Below are 23,876 nucleotides of genomic sequence, written 5' to 3'. Positions count from 1 at the left end.
GAGAGAGAAAAGAGGCATAAGACAGAGACAAAAATGCAGACAGAGGCGCAGAATGGAAGGATGGAGAAACCGAGAGAAAAAGTTGAAGAGAGAGAGAGACAGAAAGAGGGAGTGTGTGGGCAGGAAAGAGAGAGAATGACAGAGAGAGAGAGAGAAGTTACAGACAGAATAAGAAACGCAGACCCACCCGTGGGAGGGCGAGGAGAGTTTTTCGACTTTCTCACTCTCGCCTAGTTTCCCCCTGTCTGTCATTTGGGCCTGTTTCCTCAGAGCATTCCCTGCATTCGTGCGCCCCGGCGCTAAAGCATATCTCAGACAACAGCAGCTCCTGTGCATCGTCAACTGATATATTACTCAGCATTTATCTGCATTTGTTTGAACGAGAGCAAGCTGCCTCACCTCCTACATGGGACAAGAAATTGAAGTTTCAATTACATCACATAAATGAGATTTGTACAAAACAAAAGTGTTAAATATCACAGATATACCAAACCTACTTCTGTCAAGAATAATAAGCTATACTTCATACACACTATTCTATTTATTTAAACAGTGGTCATTCTTGATTAAGCCAGTATAGGCCATTGTCAAAAGTTAGACATTACAAAAAATAACTTTTGTACAAGGTAACTGCCTCTCCACTTAAATGAAGTTTGAAATGAAACGTCTAACGTGTAGATCTCTGGGCTGGACTCGCAGCGCACAAGCATCTTTGGATCAGTAGTACGGTTGCATTTATCATGTGGAGCCCATGTTGTCTGTTGACACCCAGTTGCTACTGCTCTGCTTTGCTGGACATGTACTAGCTATGCTACAGGCCAACAGCTAACTCCATTTTGGCTCAACTGCAAAGGGTGGGTAGTCAGGCGTGGCGCTTTGGAGATTTATGAGATGGAGCCGGTTAGTGGGAGTTTGTGTGTGTGTGCATGCTCCCCAAATCTTTGTGCATTTATGTGGATGTATGTCTTTGAGTAAATGTGTGTGTATGTGTGTGTGTGTGTGTGTGCATTTGTGTAACTATTGTGTGTGTGGGAGGGGGTGTATAAAAATGTGTGTGTGTGTGTGTGTGTGTGTGTGTATGTGGCAGGAAAGGGGGGCCAGCTGTAGGAGAGACAGCCCAGCCGACCCCTTTAATCCAGGGGGATTTTCTCTACATCAGCGAGATGATGAGGACAATTAGTTGGCGGCTGCATTGTGACCAACAGCATGGAGGAAACCCTGGCGAACGAAATTCATTGATCCCATTCTAGGATTAGTTTACTGAATACTTCCCCTGGTCAGTGAATTGTTGATTGTTAGTAAAGAGAGGACAGTCTTGGATATCTCATGGGTTTAGGTAGGAGGTAGTCACTATGTATCCTTTACTATTGACTATATTGCCTTTGTTGTAGTATGGCAACAATGACAATTTTACGGTTTAAGAATGGTGGGATTTGTAGTCTTGTAATGCCATTCCATGAGGTTGAAGCAGTTGAAGTCTAAAGAATGAACAGACTAGCAAGACTACAAATATTTACTGCTGAACCTGGATGTGGAGCAGAGGATTTGGGTGATATTCTCTGGGGATTAAATGTGATGTGTTTGTGTCTCTCTGCCTGTCAACAGAGGATTAAAGATTGAAATATTTTCTGTTGCATTGCCTGAGTTCTGTGCTGTCAGCAAAATGTTAGTCAATCATGTGCTTCTCAGCATTAAGTTCTAAGGAGGACTAGTCCTAGCCAGTCCTTTATGTGCCTTACTCTACAGAAGATTCCTTAACAAGAAACAAAAAATATAGAGTAATATGCAGGATGATGTTTTAGATTTATTGCAATTCTGTATTCTATGTACATTTGTGTTGTATTTACAGCAAAGTAAACCACTTCTTTTATCTCATATTCATTTAACAGGCATTAGAATTAATGCTCTGATCTCTAAGTCAGCATGATTTCTCTTTGTCCGAGGAAGAAAAAAAAATCTAAAATAGAAACAGAAGGATACCGCGAAGATACAAACCAACATAACAGGGTAGACTAACAAGTGTAGTTTCTGATTAAAAAAAAATTAGGAAAGGCTTTATGATACAGGGGAAATAAATACTATTAACATGAAAAAAATGGCACCACAAGCATTTTTAAAGTAACTTTAGCCAATAGATAAACCATCTATCCTACTTTATGTTTTTAATTGATTTTGCTCCTTCATACTCCTTCCTGCCAGAAGGGGGGTGGAGGGGTAATAGATGACAAATAGTGTGCGTGATGAATAAATAAAAATACCATTACCCTGTATTCTGACACAGTGAAATTGTATTCATCAATTCATCAATGCTTTGTTATATAATCTCACTGAATGAACTCGTCATAAGATTTACCCTGTGTTTAGTGTACTGGTTGCCTTTTTCAGCCTCACCTAGCCATTTCAGGTTGTACAATGGTGGAAGAAAAGGAACGGTTCTTTGGCTTACGTTCCCCACAGAAGAACCTTTTACAGTCCTATGCAGAGCCTGTAAAGGTTCAACTGGGATCCTTTGAGTGTTTGTATTAGAACCCCTCCAAGTTGTTTGGCTCGAGGTAATATTGTAAGTATCCAGAGATCAATTGAAAAAAAAAAAAAAGATTTAATCTTCTTTTCTTTCAATAGAGTTCATGAATTTTAGAATGCTTTCAATACACAATTAGTGCATAAGCCATGGGAATTTTTAGTGTGCACAGTTACATACAACGAACTTTAATATTCCCACACGTACTCGCAAGCCTTCCAAAAAATACCTCTATTGGAAACAGGACTGACAAAAACTTCAGTACAAAATGCACGGCATGTATCAATGTATCACTGACTGTAATGGCCCAGTACTGTTTGACATCATGCTTTCAGCACAACCGTAGAGGATGGGGAACGGTTCTTGAAATTGAAGGTGTAGTGAAAATACAATACAGAGATCTTCATAAGATGGCACAGCTGTACGCCAAACACAACACATCGACCTTGACTCCATTTAGAACCATACACACACCATAGAAATAAATAGTGTATATATTCCATATATGATTAACTGTCTCTGTTACTGTGAACCCTCATGGATAAAAGAAAGATAAAAACAAATTGCAACTGACTGTGTCTTAAAGGAAACTATTACTTCAGACTGATACATTAATTATAGTCGGATGGTTCCGCTCATACTTCGTTAAAGATGAGGTGAGGTATGTCCCTGAACTGTCCTAAACTGCATAAGTGCATCGGTTTGCCCCAACCAGAAGTCTGCACTCTATAGAAACACTTTTGTTTCTTTTTTTTCACACTCGGCTTGACTTTTCTGACTGGTGATTGTCTTTTTTTCTGAGTAACATTTACATAGAACATATTAGAAAACAAAAAGAAAAAAAAACATATTTAAGGGTGATGTCAACATAATTACTTAAAAAAAGAAATGATCCATCTAACAATCTTTTCATATTTGCAGATTACAAAGACAAAAAACAAAAGCATACCACAACACAAAGATGAAAAATAGAATATAAAAATTGCTTTAAAAAAATGGGTCTTGTGATGCAATCGTAGGCCTGTGCTTAAGTCCGTCACTTTAAAAAAATGGGGAAAAGCTTATAGCTTATCTTTTTTCTTTCCATATTATACTGTACTATACACATATACTTTACAAACTGACGTGATACTTCATCCTTCAACCCTGAAAAGAAAATCTCTGGTGGATATCTGACATGGGTGGCCAGACTGTCCGAAAAATCATCTTTAAAGATGTCTGTGCTGTGCTACTTGGCCTCCTGCCTTAAAGTCTCTAAATGTCTCGACATGATGGTCTTAAAAACTGATGTCAGAAGACCATACGAGTCTGAAGGTGAGCAACGTACTCTTCTCCACATAAACATATGAGATATAAATATATGCAATCGCCGACCCCCGACTCCTCAGTCGTTCTCCAAATCTCCTCGACCCTTTTTTTTTCCGGAATCTTCTTCTCCTGGGCAGTTAGCTTCCCTCGTTCCACTCGGGCATGATGCTGACGCTGTGCACGGCGTGGTACTGGTGTGGCGAGAGCGTGCGTGGTAGGCTGTGTGGCGGGTACAGCGGGTACTCATTCCCCTGGAGGCCCGGGGGTGCCCCTGTGCCCGGCGACTGGAGGCCGGACACGGCGCTGCCGGGGCTGCACTGCCGTGCGGCCGCAGCACTCAGAGTTTGGTGTGGGCCCATGGAGCCCTGGTACATGGGCACGTGGGCATCGCCAAGCTGTGGCGAGGCGTGCCCGGCCACGCCGCTCAGCCGCGACACCAGCGGGCCCGAGGCGAAGTGCGCCGAGAAGTGTTGGTGGTACGGCAGCCGGTCCATGGGCTGCATGCCCGCCACCGAGCAGCTGCCGTACGGCGACACGCCCGCCCACGTGTTGCAGCTGATGTCCTCCAGGCTGGGCACAGACTCGGCCGCCTGCGTGGCACTGGCGTACATGCAAGCCTGCCGCTGGCCCGCCTCGGTCCGGTAGGGTCCGGCAGCTGCACCGGCCAGGCCCAAAGGCTGGGAGTAGGCCACCGGCCGGTAGTAATGGTCCTCCTCGCTGGAGGAGCTCTCCATGTATGCCTTCTTGTAAGAGTGGTCGCCTGTGTGGCAGTCATCCTCCACTATAAGGACAGAGAGAGAGAGAGAGAGAGAGAGAGAGAGATAGAGGGAGAGACAAAGAAAGAAAGAGAGGGAGAAGTAAGGACAATTGAACAGATAAAGCAGGGAGTGTTAGTATACTGAAAACAGAAACACACAGTACCAGAAAATCACCACAGGACATTAACTACATTCCTGTAAAGTGTTCAGCTCATTAAAAAATAAACTCCTTTTTTACTCCCTGCAGTTGATTACTTTTAGAACGAGCCCTTACATTCCTTCCTGAACCCCCTCTACAGTAGACTTCTGCACTGTTAGGAGATAAGATGTGAGATGTGTAGGCTACTCCTGTTTCTCCACAGAGTGAATGCTGCAATCAGCAGCACAAACAGAGGAGGCAAAGACACACATGCTTACATGCCTACGGACATGCTATACCGATTTACTCAGTGCAGAGCAGTCCTACAGGAAAGGGATCTCAATAGTCTCAATAAGACAAGTACAAGTACAAATATGCCGATTTATGTTTTGTCCTTCTTAAAAAGGGGCTATATTTCAGGTTCCTTGGTGCTGAAAGTGCTTCTAAAGATATAAAAGTACCACTTACAAACATGATGGGTTCTTCTTATTTATTTGTTTACTTGTTTGTTTGTTATATTTAATAGTTACAGCGCACATTAATGGACATCAGTATAACATACAAAATGTAAGCCCAAAGTTAGCAAGAGTGCTAATTTTAATTTTACTACTATTTTAGTGCTGTTGTCCCTTAGGACAGGTCTTCAGAGACAAGCAAATAAAACCCCTCTCTACTCTACTTCATGGGCTCTGTCAGCAGGTGAGGAAGTGAGGCCCACCTTTTCTCTTGATGCAGTGGTAGTCCTGGCCGTGCTCATGGGGCAGCGGGTAGGAACCTGACTGGGGCAGCAGGTCCTGTGAGGTGCTGCTGACGCCGTTCTCACATGGGTACGCGGCGCCCAGGCCACTGGCCGTGCCCATGCCCTGCACCTCGCCGCTGAAGGGGCTCTGGCTGGTGCCCACCCGCTGGCGCACCGTGCTCCTGGGCACCACCGGGTACTCTTTACTGCTGCAAGAGAGAGAGGAAGAGGAGGATGGATAAATTGAAGGGTAGCAAAAGAATTAGAGGAGAGAGAAATGGACACACACACACAGTGAAAAGAGCGAGAGAGAGAGTCAAACAAAGAAAAATCTCCCCCAGTTGATTCCTTTCCCAATATAGAGTTACAATTACATGGAATATGTCATCTACAGATCTCAGCCATCCTGAAAAACAACTAACCACATGCTGCACTCTCTTACAGTCGCATCGGCCTACGACCCATTTGTTGGTCTGTGGTCGAAAGATGAGGATAGATACATGACTCTAAGTGATTCATGAACATCCCTGCACATTTTTCCTCCTTCTTTGATTCCCACCCCCTTCCTTTGTCTCTCCCCCCCCCCCCCTTTTTTTCTTCTTCTCCTTTCACAGAAGTGACCTGGTTTTGCAAAGAGGCCTCTGCAGACCAGAGTCCTAACTAAGTCCAGACCTCCGCTGGCCACAGTCCTCCGTTAAGAGAGGGCCTGGCTTCTCTCAGAGAGAGAGGTGGTAAGGCCCTTTCGCCAGCCGAGGACACATGTTACATTACAGGTGTGCGTTTACGGTGATTTATGTATTACAGCAGCCGTGTGCATCATCGCCTGGACTAAGGAATTCATTTTCCTCGTCTGAAAAATGTCAGGAGAGAATAACACAGTTGTTGTTGCTGCTGCTGCCGCAGTGATTGCGGCTCTGGACGATTTCTAGATGGCAAGAGACGATGCCTGGATTGTGACTGGTCAGTGGCTGAATTGTGAAATAAAAGGATGGTTTCCTTTCAAAAGCAATGATATGCCTACTCTAGCTCTGTGTGAACATTCATTACAGTAGTCACTACTTTACGCAATGTAGAGACACTTCCTTCCTCTCTCTCTCTCTCTCGCTTTCTCTCTCTCTCTTGCTCGGTAGTGCAGGCAACGCCTCAGTTGGCTGAGGTGTGGGCTTCGGACCAGATTTTCTGCTTTGAAAAAGTGTTTTTCCACACAGCCGTGGATGTGCGCTGCGCCGCCGTCATCTGGACCCAATCAGAGCCCTGAGCCATGTGGTCTCCGGTGCCGGCTCGGGACTGGCCCGATCGAATCGTCGCTCGCCGCAGACAACTGTTCCGCATCTCCATCCCTTCCCATCCACTCCTGCCGGCTGAGACAGGGCCGCAGCTTTTCCCCCCGCGTGAAACAGAGGGGATGTCGCCCGATCATCACGGCCCGTTTGAGGGTTGAGCCAGATCGACCATGAAAGCCCTCCGACACATAAAGCCTGGCCAGAACTCGACGAGCTACACTTACATCACAAGGGCCTGCACCGTGCATCGCAGGAAAAGAAGGGTGCTGCCTCTTTTTTATGTCCCATAAAAAAATAAAACACCCTCAGATACAGTAATTGCTGCCTTGGCCCTTCTAATGACCATTCCTAGCCACATGTGCACTGATTAGCCCAGCTCCATAGACGCTGTGAGTATCCGAGAGCCTTTCAGACTTGTAAAGGACTCCAGTCACCAATGGCTTATCTGGTGACCAATCCTTCTCCTTGTGAGGAGATGTCTTTCACACGGCCTAGGAAGGGCCAATGAGCCTAGCAGACTTAGAAGGCCAGAACAAGACGACCCTCAAGAGGGTCTATTTCCGGTGAACGGAAAAGGAAGGCACTTTATTGACTTTTCCTTGCTCTTACCACAGCACATGACATGTCCTTGTGTGTTTCTAAGGAAGTTTTAGGTGTGAGGGGGTGTTAGGTGCATTCAGATACATTTAATGACAACATTTTCAGGTGGCACCAAGTTTTAACAAAGGCCTGTTGTGTGCCCCTAGGTGAGGAGAAAGTGCTTACATTGGGCCTCCTGATTACTTACCTTTGCATGCGTGACATCCGGTGAAGTTCCATGTCATCACTCCCCCGGAAGCCTTTCGCAAATGGGTTGTTCTCAATCTTTAGCTGAGTTATCTAAAAACAAAAAGACATGGGAGTATTTGAGTAATTAGGTATGCAGTATGTATCTTATATGCAGTATATTCCTCATTCTGCTGGTAGGGATCATACAGGCTTTTTCTTTTAAATGACAGAAGGGCTGGGTTTTACTAAAGGTCTCTTATCATTTATTAAGATAAGTTTCTCTTATCATTTATCTCATGGCATGTAGCCTATCAATTTATATCTGTAATTGAAATTCCTGTGAACTCTATAAAGACCATCAACAGAAACCAGGTTAATATGCATAGAACGTCTAAATTTCATGAAAAAAAAACATTCCTGTTCTTTTTCAATTTTAAGAAAATAGAATGCAGCATAGTTCTTCCACATCTGCACTTACAACCAGAAATCATCATCCAAATTTCCAAAGTCTAAATTTGGAAAATTGTATTGGTGGTTTCAGATCTAAAAGTGAAACTAACACATGAATAAGTTTGGCTTTATTTAATTAAAGAGTGGAGTGAAAAAAGATTGACAGATTAAAAATAAGTTATTATTTTGACATCTAAGCTTTATCCCGCCATTTAAAACGTGTCTAAGTCGGACACATTCCACTTGTTCATTAAACTGACCATTTTAAAACATACCAATACTAAATTTAGATTATCTAATAGTTGTGTTATTTTTCGCAAAAGATACAGTACAGCTGTTTTCATTCGGAAAGCAATCATCTGTATGAACATATTAAAAGTAGTCCATAGAGCCCAGTTCGCATGATCCTATCCAATGTAGCTCAGCGTGGCTCGACATCATACAAATATGTGACGGTGCTGGAATTTAATGGGTATACTTAAATTAAAGGATTACAACAGTATATCATAAAATGCATTTTGAATCCCTAACAGTCGACAAAAATACTATCCGATGAAAACAGACAGTTGAGAGCTGACGACAAGTGGGCTACAATTTTACTTTTTTAATCAACCCCTATGCTGTAATCATAATAATGACGCACAAAACTAAATAAAGCACCAGGCTGAGCGAATCATAAACAAACATTAATCCTAAACCAGGTAAAATATACTCTGTGATGAATAATGAACTAAACTTAATATAAAACTGGGATTACACGTATTTTCCATGAAAACACATATCATCCCGCGGCTATACGTTCTCCATGGCGAATGGTTATGAATTTGTTGTATTTTCGCCTGTGGGACCGAACGAACCTGGGTCTCCTGTAAAGGAGGTTACACAGTATTACGCAGAGTTACAGTCAGTGCGAGGATATCCCCTCTTCAGCCACGCTTTACTTGGCAGGTAATTAGTTGGCTTGCGTGGTGTGTTTCCCAACACGACGTCAACTTGCGCTCTGGCTCTCACTTTCACCCAAACCTTGTAAAATATCTCATTGTTGAGACACACGCAGCCCTCACAGCTCTCGTAAACGCACGGCGCGTTTGGCACAGATTAAGCCTGCCCCGTGTCTTTTAGTTTATACATCCAAGTCTGTTTTACCTATGTAATTTACGTAACAAATATTTACAGACTACTGAAGAGGAGTAACCAGTAGATGGTATCCGCATCATTTCAATGACAAAAAGCTGGTGGGATTACTTAAAGGGAGACAAAAAAACATACCTCCTCTCCAAAAATTATCTACCTGTCTTGGCTTCTAAAACAGGCAAAATTAATCGTTGATATTAGGCTCCATTGTATCTTTTAGCCAAAACAGATCATGGGAAATGCAAGATAGAATCATTGTATGTTTGTGTCTTGCAAATATAGTAGGCAAACGTTACATTAAAAATGTAAAATAATCAACACTGGTGAGTAGTTAAAACAATAGTATAATATTATTATTAGAACTGACGGCACTGGCAGACCTTTCGGGAATAACGTGTTCTAGTCCTTCTAACGTAATTTCAGATAGCCTACCTGTTTCTGTCCTTACTGTATATACTGGTTGAAGGGGGACAATACTGTAACCACATAAAATTGGATATTTTGCAGAATATGGGCGATTTAATAATTCATTAATTCTCTCAGGGGTCAACTGCTATTTGGGCATCAATAATTTCTATGGGGCAAAAATCAAATAATCATAAAAAGTGGGCCAATAGGCTAGCTTACGTGCATGTGTAAACAAGTTTATTTTTGTTAACTTTATTTAATAGTTAGTTTTCAGGATAAAACACAACTACACGTGAAAACAACAATTATGCGATATTTCAACTATGCAGGCTCCATAATTAATGGCTCTTTCTGACTGGCAGCCTGTTGCATCCTGTTCAGAGCAACATGGAATTGTGATTGGCTGAGGAGACATTACCGGTATTCGCCCCACTCCCAGCCCTCCACTGCCCCACATTAAAACTTGACACCGACATAGTTAAAGCACGGATGTGAAACAGACATAGGCTATGCACTAGCTATGCACAGCCGTCTAAAGAAATTACTGTGCAAAATAATTTAAAGGGATATTTTGAGGGGTTTACAATAAGAACAGGATTTTTTCACAACGAGTGCTGTCAAAACGTCACACTGCAGCAGATACGACGAAACAAGTATAAACATGAGACAGGTGAAACGTGCGCATATTCTCTTAAACTTTTAAATAAGAAAAAATATTTTTGCACTTGCAAGCATATCCCTATGTGACATGCGCTAATTCAACATTCAATAATGTAATGATACAACATACAGACACACGTAGCCTACTCAAACTCAAATGTCAAAGTTGTATTCGAAAAGTTTGTCATAGTTTGGGTTCAGATAATTTAATGAAAATAAAAACAGTTTCGTTACACCACCAAAGTTAAGCATTCAACCACAGGCCTATAAGCCTTCGATATGTCAAGCCTCGAAATGCACCATCACATCCGCTGGAACCCTAAGCACAATAGTTGCGAATGTAAGATAGCCTAAGATAACTTGTAAAACCACCGCAGGTTAACCCTCCACCTTGTTGTCACATAGGCCCATCAAAAAATAGCTGCCTTTAAGCCATCTTGTTACAGCTTGTTCACATGTCCATCTTGCATGGTATCTCTATAAATGCCTAATTTTCTCAACAAAAAAAACCCTGCAGGAAATAGGCTAAAGCAAAACTTCAAAAACGTATCCTGGGTATCCTGCGCTTTTCATGTTGACTTCCAAATTTTAATAGTTACTGTTATAGGCTATACTGTTGTGTTTCTCAGACTTATACCAGAGTGACGCATAAAGCCTACTAATTTGGTAACTTAAAAATTATTTGAATAGCAGACGGGGCTGATTCTTGTTGATGTTCTTTCTGATCATGACCTTCGCTCCAACCTGCCCGCCAGGCATGCTCAAATCTATAGAATCGAGATCCAATCGATTCCAGAAACACAGTTTCAACATCCTAAGATATAGATCTAGAAGGTTTGTGTTACTCTGACAGTTTGGTAAACACGCATAGAAAAGTGAAAAACTTTATCAACCTTTTCATTTTTCGTTACACTACTGGAAAACACTAACTTTGCTTATTTCAATAACTACATCTCTTCACTGTACAAATCCATATGGACGCACCTTGTTCGACAGATTGCGACTGAAAGTAAAATATAAAAGCATTTTCATAATACATAGAAATATAAAAACAAGCCTAAAATGTTATATTTTCTTTTTCAATTATTTGATTTTCACCAACATTTGGAATAACTCTGTACTCATGTGTAACTTCAACCAATGCGACTTCAAATAACTTCACAGATAGGCCTACATGATTCTAAAGCCCTTTCCTCGCAAACAACGAAATTCAATAGTCTTCACAGAACATTTGCATTTTATGTTTTATACAATTCCACTCCAAACATTAAAATAGACCTACTTATTTTCCTGTGGTGAGAGAGCAACAGAAAATCTGTGATTGTTTGTAAATTGCATGCATGGTATGAGCAGTCTATGTTTACTAACCTAAAAGTATTCTGAGTAAACGCCTGACAACTTTTTGCAGTTGCCCCTGTAACAACATCAACACACAGACACACACACTTGTTTCCTTTTATTATTATCATTAATTATTCATCCTATTGTGCTAAGCTACTACTTGAAGCTGCTTACGCTGAAAGAAAATAAAAACGGGAGGTATTGACTGAAATGTCTGAAAAGTCCCTTGAGATCCAGGTCTCTGCTTGGCTATTGGGCATGTGGTTTCTTTGGCCCATGGGTGTTGACATGTTTCAGTGCGCAGAGAAGGCCTACTATCAGTGATTTTCATGTCATGAGATCGGTGTTCTGCTACATGGACATAGGCTATTGCTATACTCTACTCGAGGCAACTGGACCCATTTACCTGGTTTCATTATTGAAAACTAGTCTAATCTCGTTTAGCATAAAACAGTTTTTAAACAACTAATTCTCTCATACGTATTGTTTCATATACAAGGCTGAATTATCTGGTTTCTAATTTAAATGAGGAAAATAATGAAAAATAAATATTCTGAATTAGTAGCATCAGTGCTCGGACACGAAGGAGTGTTTACACCTTTAGGCTACTATGGCATAAACAATTGTGCATTTTAATAGGCATACATGCTATTACGTTTGACATAAACAATTTTATAAAGACAGTCTTTCAGCTGACTTACCTTATGATTTTGGTAGGATGTGACCGCAATGAAGGCCGTTTCTGGGAACACATGAGTGCAGAACGCAGTGTTTTTGGATCCGAATCCATTATTCTCATCCGCTTTCACGATGTGGATCCTCGGCTGATATTTGTGCATAGAATTCAGAATAATCTGCAAGGCATAATATAAACCGGTTAGCTAAAAAATACTTTATTTAGCTTGAAATGCTGCTCTAAAGGCATGACAAGTTGACACTGAATAGTTTATAACAGATTGCTTAGGTGAAGTCAACTGAAGCAACAATAGTTCTGTCCTAGTCAGGTGACACGGTTAAAGTGGGCTAATTGGAGTCCTGATATCAATGACGTATTGTGAGCGTAACATAAACATCATGGAAACAATATGCCACATGGCAAATTCTTCTCAGATGACCGTGGTTGAAGTGGAACACAACGTCCATGTACAACATCCTCGGCCACACTGCCCCTCTGCCCATCATTAAACAATCTGCCAGGGGAGAGAGATCAGCCTAAACAAATCATGCACAGTTCCCAGTGGCTGGTCTATTCTCTTTTTTCCATTTCCCGCAGCCATGTTCGAACACCTTTCCCTTCTCCGGCTTCTCCTCCTGACCTCCGATGACCCGCTTTTGTACTAAGTCCGCGGAGCTCTCGCTGTATTCACCGGCTCGTCTGGCGACACAAAGACGCAGTCCACTCAGTTGAACTTGGGCCTATGCGCCCCTTTCACAAGGCCTCTCTCATCCGCGGGCCTTAGTGTAATTGTTCTGACGTACTTGGGAGTCATGGGCATTATCCATGAGCAATCTGATGGTTTTTAATTTCATTAAGTCCACTTTAGTATGAGATGACAAAACGTCCCCCCACCCCCGCGGGGTCTCAAGTCCGGGGGCATTTGTGTGTCTGTAGGTCGGTCCCATTTAGCTGCCTACACATTGGCGTCTACATACAGATTTTGTGAAAAGATTGCGAATTTTAGAAATATGATAAATACTGAATTTGACCTCCTGAGTCCTGAATATGTCAGACACTGGTAGAGGACTTATACATAATATGGCTTACTCATATGGTACACATTTTTTCCGGACATTTTTCATTTGACCACTCCTAACCACAGAGGACAATAGACAAGAGATAAATAATAAATCACCATGAAAGCAAATGAGTCTTGCCCCTTCTTATGCTATATGACATAACCACTGTAGTAAGATTGTAGCTTGTCTGTCCACCTTAATATACTCACTGTGGGCAGTACAGGCACAGGCACAGCCTACATTTAGCGTACAGTGGGCCTACTCTCTCTGTGGGTCAGTGTGTCTGGCTAGTATCTCAAACACTCTAAATACTCTAATCCTCTTTACTGTAAGCAAGCAGGAAATGAAGAATTCTTTTAATTCATTTTTCACTGGGTCGAAAAACCCAAACGTGAGGGGGTCTTCAGCCATCACAGTCATTTGTCAAACCTCACTGTTCCTATTGTAGCGTTTTCGAGGTGAAGTGTATTTAAAGTTACACGTTTGGAAACAGGAGGGCAGCAGCGCAGAGACATGGGCTGGACTATCCACAAAAACATTGCCTTTGCGTTGCCTTTCCTTTTGTCTCCTATCCAGACCTTGGGCCTGGCCATGTCAGTGAACACAGACGGCGACGAATGCTGAGTGATCGACCCCCCCCCCCCCCACCCCCTTTCTGCACCATCTTGTCTCTCACTCCATCAGAAGGTTCTGGAATCTACCCTTATGGCCCGGCTGGGACGATGGAGATGGGACAGTGTTTCCCAGCATGCTCCAGCAGTTGATGGTGGTGGATTTTTTGGGCGGTTGGGGCATGGGGGGCTTGTGGTGGTTGCTGTTGGTGGTGGGAGGGACCACCCAGTCAGTCAGTCAGCAGTACTGGTCTGCTCCTTGCTTACCCTTACCCTGTTGGTCTGTATCTGCAGCTACACCCTCCCCCCCGCCCCCCTCCTCCACACACACACACACACACACACACACACCACCCAGCAACGCCCCCACCCAACCAAAACCCCTAGACTGGCTATGATAGTTCTTGATGATAGTGAAGGATGACCTAGGGGTCTCGTGTGGTCGCCCTCCCACTTTCATGTTCCGACATCACAGGGGCTCTGAAGCCCCACAGATTAACAAGCTTTGTATACCCCTCCACTATTGCTCATCTCCCTCTGTCATTAAAGCGTAAACAGTTTGAAGCACAGTTATTCCAAAGCTTGCCTCACGCGCAGCCAAAATTTTTAGACATTTCGGCTGAGGCTGGGAAAAAATGTGTAAGCCTATTGAAGGGGTGACTGATGTAGAGGCCACGATCAAAGAGATACTCTTTGGCCTTGTGCGAGACTGGAGTCAATATCAAAACACTTTAATGGGAATAAAATGATCCACCAGGGCCCTCCTCAATGCCATTTATCTTTACAGCTCTCCCTGTGAGTGCAGGATGTGCAATTTTAAAAACACTGTGGCCTTTTTCTTCAGGCTCAATTTCTCTCTCTCTGCCTTATGTGTGTGTGTGCGTGTGTGTGTGTGTGTGTGTCTCATTAATTAAAATGGATTTCTAATAGGGCAGGCTTGTTTTATGTTTGCCTAACTGGATCCAGTCTACGAGGCTGTCGTGCCTCTGCTTCATCTCCGAAGAAACTAGTAATTATAAATAGCCATGAAAATTATTCCAACCACCTGGAACAACAAGTCGACAGATTGTTATTTTGGTTGGGGAACCGGTATTTCATTTAGGGATCCCATGGTACACTTGAAGAAAAAGGGGGGTTAGAAGGGGCTGGTTGGTGGGGAGTGTGTGTGTGTGTGTGTGTGGAGGGGGGGGTGGTTTGAGGTGGTAGTGGGGGGGTGGGTGTATTGAAAGGGGGGGCGTTGTAAGTCAAGAACCACTGCAACCAATCAAAACTGCACTTGGGCCAAAAATTTACAACACCGCTCACATTCCAGGCTGGCTCCAGTTTCGCCCTACCAGCTGGGGTTTGGCAGGACAACAAGCACCATTGGGCCGAGCCCGACCAAACACTGGGCCAATGGCGCTTTGTGATCAGCACTTAGCAGTGGCACAACACAGGACTGAACTGGACTGGACTACACTGGACTGGACTATACGGGCTGGGAGGTCATACTTAGGAAATCCAAGGCAGACAAAAGCAAAAAACTCTTGAGGATTGAGCAAGGCCAGACAGAGTGAGGATCAATCAGCTCGCTGGTTAAGAGCAGCCTCGTTGTGGTCAGGGCTCTTCATCAGTTTGGGCTTTATAGCTCGGCATGCAAATCAACCGGCTTGTAAGTAATAGTACCATAACAAAAACCAGAGAAAGACACTGTTGCTCAATGTGTCATTATGGAGTTGTTTCTAGACTGGAAGTTGCTAATGCTGTGGGTCTTGGGTGAGAGAGGGGGTAGCAACTAGGAGAAGATGCTTCTCTGGTTCTGACTTATAACACATTTATAAACAGCATTATTTTGAAGTATGGCACAGCACTTCCTAGTACCTTTCCCATTGCCCATCTCTGATGATTTCTTACATATTATGAATGATAAAAATAATTCACATCTTGACACATCCAAAAATATAAGCTCAAACCAGCAACACCTTTAGGCTCACCGGCTGATAGGGGGTGATGTTTCACCAAACAATATATTATTTCAAATTCTAAAACACACTTTCACCTTTTAAAACAACTAGATATTTAAACAGAATAAAAGTTCACCACTCTACACACATCTTTTTAATTGCATCTCGGGATCAGACGATAACTAGCTGATGCCTGTGCAGACCAAGACCTCTATGTCTATCTCAAATCACTAGAAAGAGAATAATATAAATTATTCGAAAATCAGGAATTTGACCTATTTTCCAAAATGATTACAACAATTTTCCTGATTAGATGATCACAAAATACACACCATTTCCAATGCCAATTACCCAGACATACAACATGGGTTTCCTAAAAATATATACAGGTATTCCCACCCTCCTAACTAAAAGGCCCAACCGATTAGCTAAGGAGAATATGGCACTTTTCTCGCCCCACACCTCTACGTCGTTGCATATGTACTTAAAAATACACAATCTTGGAGGCGAAATATTGGACAAGATAATCCAAAACAACCATATACTTACGTGTCCGAAGGGATCGAGGTGGTTGTTAGTCAGCTTAAGCTTTTGAAAAGAGACAAGCTGCCTCATCCAATGCGCTCCTGTGGCAGGGGAGTCCGGGTGGACGTAGAGCCTCCCGGGCATCGCCGGCTCTGCTTTCCCTGTGACGGACCTAAACCGCAGTAGAAAAATCCCAACATTTTAACTCACACCTCGGTGACCCGGCCCTGCAGAAAACTCCCTACGTTCAACTAAAGTTCACCGTTAATATTCAAGCAACCCTACAAACCTCGGCAATAAGGTAGGTTACTATGCGTCCACTGACAAACACTATTTAAAGCAATCAGATATTAAATGGTGATGCATGTCAGCGCGTTTATATTAATGTAGGCCTACCCCATGATGTCTTACAGTGCAATTTCACAAAAAGAGAATTCATACATTATTCTTAATTTGAGAAAAGAGTTTATTCTACACTGAGGCCTATTAGGCCTACTTTGATTTTTTCTTCAATCACGATAGCCTTAGGCTAATATGAATATACACAGGTAACTGGTAAGCCTAACCCGACATCTCGTCAATGGCCCCAAGTCTCCAGTGACCGAGATTTGGCCCGCTCATCTGAACAACAAATGCCCAGAAGGCAAAGAAAAAAATGAAAACAGCAATAACAAGCTTGCACGATTAGCTGCTTTGCAAGGTTCATCGGTGGAACTGCAAGTCGCTTTGTTATGTAAACTAACAGTGTTTGATCATAAGGGTGATTAGTTCCAGGCCCTGAACGGGATAGGTAATTATCAATTATTGGCTTGTGCATCATCACTATACACACGTCTATTCAAAGCCACTGACCCAAACCGTTGCAATGGGACAAGGTTAGAAAATACGGCCATTGCCCTAAACCAGCATAGAATTTTCATAGCTGCGAGCACTGTGCAAAACGTGTACAGAGAAGTGCTAAGAGGTCTTCGTTCCTGCACTGCTGGCCATTTTCATCCGACAAAAAAATGACATTCGCCTTTATTTAGTTTTGACTATACTTGCCAAGAAATCCCCACTCCGCAACTTACACCACCCCTCCCCCATCCACACACACACGCTGTAAACCGCATTTCTGCTTAGCTTGTCAGAGAAGAACTTTTATTTACAGGAGAATATTTTAATAGGCATTTAGAATTTATTTTCTGTGACAGAGGCGCCAAAGTCTACTTAACGGAGTCCAGAATACTTTATAAATAAATTGGAGCATTGCCTGTAGGCCTATATTGACCTACTTAAAGTCGCAATCTGCCTAGGACAGTAAAACCTAAGCAATGTTTGCATTTTGAAACCTTTTGTAGCAATTGATGCAATTTGAATCTCAATATGTTCGTTGCTAAACGATGCTCCCTGTACTTTTTGAAAACTTTGTCTATGCGGCATAAACAATATGCCAAGTATTTTAACTCTATAAGTAGACAGTAAGCCTAAGCTGAAAACTATATTAGACATAGTTGCACTAGATAAGCCACTGGAACCAAATTATATTTCCCCCCTGAGTAACAAATATACTTTTACCATTAAAAGAAATCTGGAGCATTTTATATCACTTTGAATACAAACTAAGAGTTCTTGAAATGGTGCCTAAATGTCACCACTGGAGCAGCTATTGTCATATACGAACCATTTATTGTCGGCGAATTTATAGCGGTGGTCATCTGCAGGCACGACATCCATCAGAAGTATATATTTCGTTTTGGGGTTCAGTCCAGTCACCTTCACTTTGAAGCTGGGGAACATTCGTCTATAAATAGAAGAAAGCAGCATCATTGAATTGCAAGTTTTATGAAGCAAGATTGTCCAGAAGCCAACATAAATACTTGATTAAAAAATACTTGATTAAGATTGACTTCACTGTTGTACAATAGGGCCTACCTTATGTACAGTTAGGTGTTTGAATAATAGAACATATAATTATATTTTAAAAGGTCAACGTCACTTTCTCCCACACTTGACCTTTCAATAATTTTGAATATGCTTTTGAATTCCATTAGGCCTATAATCATACAGCCACGCTTATTGACCATGGTAACTGTAGGTTGCCAACCTGTTGCTAAGACGAATATGAATAACCAATAATCCCAACTAATTCTCAACCAAATAAAATATGTCTCTGCATGGGCATTTACATTTTCATTTATTTCGATTACTTAGGCTGTATTTTCTTTTTCAATTAGAATCTAGTGCAAAAAGTGGCCTATATGAACTTAATTTAACTGTTTGGCCTACAACATGAAAACTATCTCCTCTCTCTGACAAATTTATAAAACTGTGTACGAATAGAAAATAACAATATAATTCGAATAACAGCTAATCCTGAGCTGCGTTTATATAAGCCTAGGCTAAGAGTTTTCTTACTGGAAAAGTTTATCATCATAGGCTACAACTTGGAACTTTCCACTCTTCCTTATGTACAAATGGCTACTTGCAATTAACATATGAAAATATAGTCTTCGTCTGAACATTCAGGAACTGTCATCAACATACAAGCACAACAATCAATAATCTACTATAAACCAAAATAGCCTAAATAAATACATAAATATATCAATCTGAATTAGGTTGAAGAAAGAGGAATGCATGGTCAAAGGCATTAACTAAGGATGAAGGACGACTACTGAGGCCCAAACGCTGGGGACGTCAGCAGAGAGACTGAGGGCTTTGGGTAGAGAGGAATGGTTAACATGCCCCAAGTTAAATGGAGTAAATTTAACCAGATTCAAAGGTTGCTTTATGTATTAGTTTAAGAAGAGCATACATATCACCATTGCCTACTGAAAGACAGCTCAGACTGGCTGGCTATATCAGCGACACAGCCCTGGGCCTAATGAATAATAAATACCTGAGACCCGCAAGACAATTTGTTAACATAAGCACGGACCACCATACTAGACTACGGACACATTTGTCGTCTAAAAGACCTAAAGGCACACACAGTGATATTAGGTCAACACTGGGAGCATGCAAGTATATATATAGTATTTTTTTGTATTTCAAAGCTTACTTGGAGTGAAACTGAAACTGTTGTCAAGGACAAGGCTGTCTCTAAAATAATAGGCCTATAGCCTAGACGTAATTTTAGTTAGTTATAAACGAAGAAAATACATCCAGCAATTTCAACTGCTGAAATTAAATAGCTTTAGCTTTAGATACACATCATAAAATGTAATCTTTGTCTAATGCCAAGACTAGATCACACATCGGTATATTCAAGGAGTGTTTGCCACAATACACCGAAACACGAAAACATTCTGTGCATCCGCATCTTTGAATTCAGACCACAACAAAGCAATACCAACCTACGATGAAGTGAAAAGGGATGAAAAGGGATGTTCAAAATGTCTAGGCCTGTGTGTGCTACAGGAGGCTTGACGAAGCTGAATCAACCAGTAACCGCAGCCTACAATCTCAGAACATTTACATGAACCTGTCTTTTCAACAGAACAAGGACTAATTCATCGTCAACAAAATTGCCCTGTGCAGACACCAATTTTAACAGACTATAATCCTGACTGAGGCAGGTGGCATTGAATGGCTTCGCTCACGCCTTGGCCTACCACGCTTTATTGTTCCTGTAACTGTAATTGTCTCCTTCATAGGCGAGAACGGTACTTTGTGTCGTCTATCGTCAACCAAGACCGAGATCGCCAGTGCAAACACAAGGCATTCAGCAAATGGCATTCATAAGTTTCACACTGAGACCGTCAGACTTAATTTATTCGAGAGCAAAACTGTCCTGAGACTTCCAGCACTCTTAACAGTCATATTCCTGTAACATATACAAAATTGTGAAGGGAACAATGCCAACTGCCCTACATCATTAGAGATAGCATACCTCCCATACACTGTAACAAATTCCATAAATCTTGCCATAATCAGAATTTCTAAAAAAATACTTAGTAGGCTAAACTATCTCGGCTATGCTTTACATGAAATAAAAACAATACAGAATACTGAAGGAAGTCTGCACTTTGTGTGCTTCATATAACTACTAGACAGAACCTATGTTGTTTTGAGGCCTGCCCACTTTGGAATGGTGACCAAACAGCCAACGTGTCATTCCATGGCAGAAAAGGCTATGCTATTTTAATTTCACCTGACTGTCAATGGAGAAAACAAGCATGCATGCCAGTGCAAAATAGCAACACTGGTGCAATTTGCCCTCTTTATGAAAATGTGTATCTTACCTGCCAGCTTTGGTGATTATCATTTCTGTGCCCACTTCGTGAAATTTCATCCACAGCTCCCTTTCATGCAAATATACCTTAATTCCTTCCATTCCCTTAAACATACAAAAAAACAGAAGGCATAAATACCTAGAATACAGAATGCGCCTTTTGCACGGATAAAAACCAAAACACACAGCTTGATATACAAAGCACATATTAGGCCTACTGAAATTATTATATATATTTTTACAGCCGATTCAATAAACGCATATGTAATACATTTTCTAATATTAAACTGTTTTTTATTGTGAATAGACAGTACACTTACTAGCGAACGTCAAAGAACCTATTTTGACCTTCGCTATAGTAAGTTGCAACAGTTACAATATATTTATGCAGTGTTTAGCCAACAACAACAACCTAAAGAGAAGACAGTCTATATAGGCAACATCAGTTCATCTATATTCATAATTTGATTACAGCAATAGGCTCAGGCCCTTGAGAGATGGGAAAGGCCTAACCTGTTGAATATAAGTTGTCTGCGATGACGGCGATTTGCTTGAAGTTCCATTTTGTTTCTCCGGTTTACTTTCAGTGTGTAAATCCTTCGAATCCGTTTCACTTGGCGAATTTTGGAGACCAAACGTTTCCTCGTTGTCCGCCATGTCGGGAGGCCTCGTAAGCAGGGATCCAACTGTCAGATCGAGGAGAGGCGTGAACTGCAACCTTGCCGTTTGCTATACAATTAAACATTAAGGTGACTATAGGCAGAGGTGGAAAACCATATAGTCCAAACCAAATGTCTTTACTTAGTAAAGGTTATGGTCAAAATAAAAAAGAAATTACGTTCTACCAACACAACACCACTCTTGGGATGGCTATTGGCCTGCAGCTATGTAATCATAGTCTGACCATATGAGGTGATACAAATTTACCATGCATCTGAAATTTAAACTAACTGCAGAGTATGTTAATAACTCGTCACAGAGACGCAAAAACGAATGATAACCTACACAAAAGCGCGCGCGTACATATACGCGCGCGTTTGCACACACACACTTGCACACACACACACACACACACGCGCGTGTAATGACAGAGGCCTCCAAGAACTCAACATATAATGTCCATTTACTGCGAGGTTATATTTTGACATAATCCATGTAGGCCTACAAACAGATATTTTGCCGTTTTGTTTTTCAGAACAAAAGTCTGGAATAGGCTGTTTCTGTGTCAGAAGGTACTATCAATGTTTTAACACAGCACTGATATTATCAATGGATGTTTATGTTTTGAGGTTATTCTAGCTGAATTCTTTGTGATACTATATGTCAATTGTTGTAGCCTTTTTAATAAACTTAAGATACTAACCTATTCCAACAAACTTACAAAAGGCGTGTTCGTATTTCACTTTTCCACAGAATAGATGCACAGAATGCTTGAAAAGTAAACTGTTATAGTTGATACTAGCTAAGGTTCACACATGCAATCAGCCAAAACAAACAAATCGTATTATAAGGCCGATACTATTGCCTTCGAGATCAACCGTTTCAAGCCTTTTCACAACAAGCGGGGCACACAAGACAAATCACTTTGACTATTTTCGACCTCGAATTTAGTAGGCTATTGTAACTAGGCTAATATTTTGAATGCCCTATTTCACTGACAGCAGGGAGCTCAACGATCAACTGATAATAATGAACTCGTTTTAAAAATATATATTTAACGTCACTGGCTGACAAAGACGTTATTTGACGAAATGTCTCGATGGCCGCAAGGGACTGGAATAACAATGACCATAAGTGGACCAATAATTGCACAGACGTGAGAGAACATGGACAGCAGACAACGTTTACCTTGTATTCTGCTGCGAGACTTGCAGAGCGTCGAATCCGTTAGCTACCACACCGATATCTTCCCACTTCAAAAGGTGCAATGTGTTTATGAAGTTTCCCTTTATTAGAACAAATCCAAGCGTGTAGCTCGCAGAATGCTATCCAGTAAACCCATTAGGTTTCGTCCTCTCAATGCCAGCCGAAAATGTCCCTTTGCCAAAGGACCAGGGACTAAAGATTTGATGAGCGAATGATTAAAAGGATCGCAGCGGGTAAATAGCAGTAACTACTATTACGACAAGATGTAGGCCTATTATTTTAACCTTGTGGACCGTTTTCCAAAAAGCCTGCCTTGGTGATCGCGCATACCATTGTAGTAGTCCTCTACAAGAGCAGGTCTGTCACCGCCTTCCTCTCTCTCTCCCTCCCTCTCTCTCCCAGAGCTTGCTCTCTACTGGCCCAATCCTGCTGCTCTCCAAAGCGGAAACGCGGAGGCAAACGACGTAGTCGGGGTTACTCGCAGTGTCTGAAGCCAGTGCTGAAACAGTATTGGTCAATCCTCAGTTTAGCTTGCGCTCACGTCCCCACCCCCATTCCCTTGCCCCCCGCGTTCCTCCAAATCTTTTTGACATGACCAACGAAGATATTTTCCATATGAATGATTTTATTATGAAAAAAGGAATAACTGCATATCTACACAGTCACTCTTGTCCAGATGTGTCACCATTAATTATGTAAGGAATGCACAAAAATGTCCCAATATATGTTGGTAAGCATAATTAATCTGCTGTTCTTTGCAATTCTTGAAGGAGCCCAACATATACGATTAGGATACCAATGCAGAATATATCGGTCCTTTTAACTCACGCACACCTGTTTGTTAGGCACTAAACCTAACAAATTATGGAGGACATCAAGAAAATGTCAGAAAAATTACATGATCGCAATTATAGCCTAAAGGCATGTCATCTTTGTGCGTGAAGGCCATCGCGTGTGTAGGCTACCGCGTGTGTAGGCTACATAGACTACCCTTACCCTTAAATTACAGCAGGAAAAAGTGTTTGTTTCCGTCCTCCATAATTGTCGTCTGAATGTAGCTTACTATTGCGCACTAAATTACAAGAATATGGCACTCTCAATGTATCCAAGGGAAGAGAAAATTACTTTACATAAACATTCCCGTCAGAATTCAACAGCCAGTGAATAAATGTCACTTGGAGGTGACACTCATAGTCGACACAACAGATTTACAGATTTCTGGTCAACCCTCACCAACCATGACACGGACAGCCTATTGAGATGATATTCGGACAGGAGGTATGCCTAGGAGGTATATTAAGAAATACAGCGTGACCTATAACAACCCAAATTGCCCACTTTGCAATCGATTCCATTTAGGAGGAAGGCACCTTAGTTGGATGCTAACACTCAGACACCACTGTAGGCCAAAATTCCGGTTAATATTGTATGAACATTTAAACCATAGTGTCCATGCATAAGAAAAGACA

At 41.8% G+C, this 23,876-nt stretch overlaps 1 protein-coding gene across 3 annotated transcripts; it reads right to left on the bottom strand.

Annotated features, from left to right (window-relative positions):
- Positions 1-1,791: 1,791 nt before the first annotated feature.
- Positions 1,792-22,816, bottom strand: tbx5a (T-box transcription factor 5a). 3 transcript variants are annotated; one of them, XM_042059715.1, is made up of 9 exons: positions 22,738-22,816; positions 21,055-21,227; positions 20,552-20,646; positions 17,989-18,108; positions 16,350-16,497; positions 12,211-12,363; positions 7,536-7,627; positions 5,445-5,674; positions 1,792-4,610 (listed from the first exon to the last, which is right to left on the bottom strand). In XM_042059715.1, the coding sequence occupies exons 2-9, from the start codon at positions 21,196-21,198 to the stop codon at positions 3,967-3,969; spliced, it is 1,626 nt and encodes a 541-aa protein (XP_041915649.1). In that variant the 5' UTR covers positions 21,199-21,227; positions 22,738-22,816; the 3' UTR covers positions 1,792-3,966. The 3 variants fall into 3 exon arrangements, with proteins under 3 accessions (XP_041915649.1, XP_041915648.1, XP_041915647.1); XM_042059714.1 differs by having other exon boundaries at positions 21,055-21,270; positions 22,390-22,800; XM_042059713.1 differs by having other exon boundaries at positions 22,390-22,800.
- Positions 22,817-23,876: the final 1,060 nt, after the last annotated feature.

The sequence above is a fragment of the Alosa sapidissima genome, chromosome 13 (assembly GCF_018492685.1).
Source record: "Alosa sapidissima isolate fAloSap1 chromosome 13, fAloSap1.pri, whole genome shotgun sequence".
In the NCBI taxonomy this organism is placed as follows: domain Eukaryota; kingdom Metazoa; phylum Chordata; class Actinopteri; order Clupeiformes; family Clupeidae; genus Alosa; species Alosa sapidissima.
This window is presented reverse-complemented; position numbering and strand designations above follow the sequence as displayed.

Excerpts from the sequence above, each read along its gene's own strand:
- tbx5a (XM_042059715.1), bottom strand. The coding sequence starts at position 21,198 with ATGGCGGACAACGAGGAAACGTTTGGTCTCCAAAATTCGCCAAGTGAA. Across the intron at positions 18,109-20,551 it reads ATAATCACCAAAGCTGGCAG|ACGAATGTTCCCCAGCTTCA; the intron begins GTAAGATACACA and ends TTCTATTTATAG. Across the intron at positions 5,675-7,535 it reads CGGATGTCACGCATGCAAAG|CAGTAAAGAGTACCCGGTGG; the intron begins GTAAGTAATCAG and ends TCTCTCTTGCAG.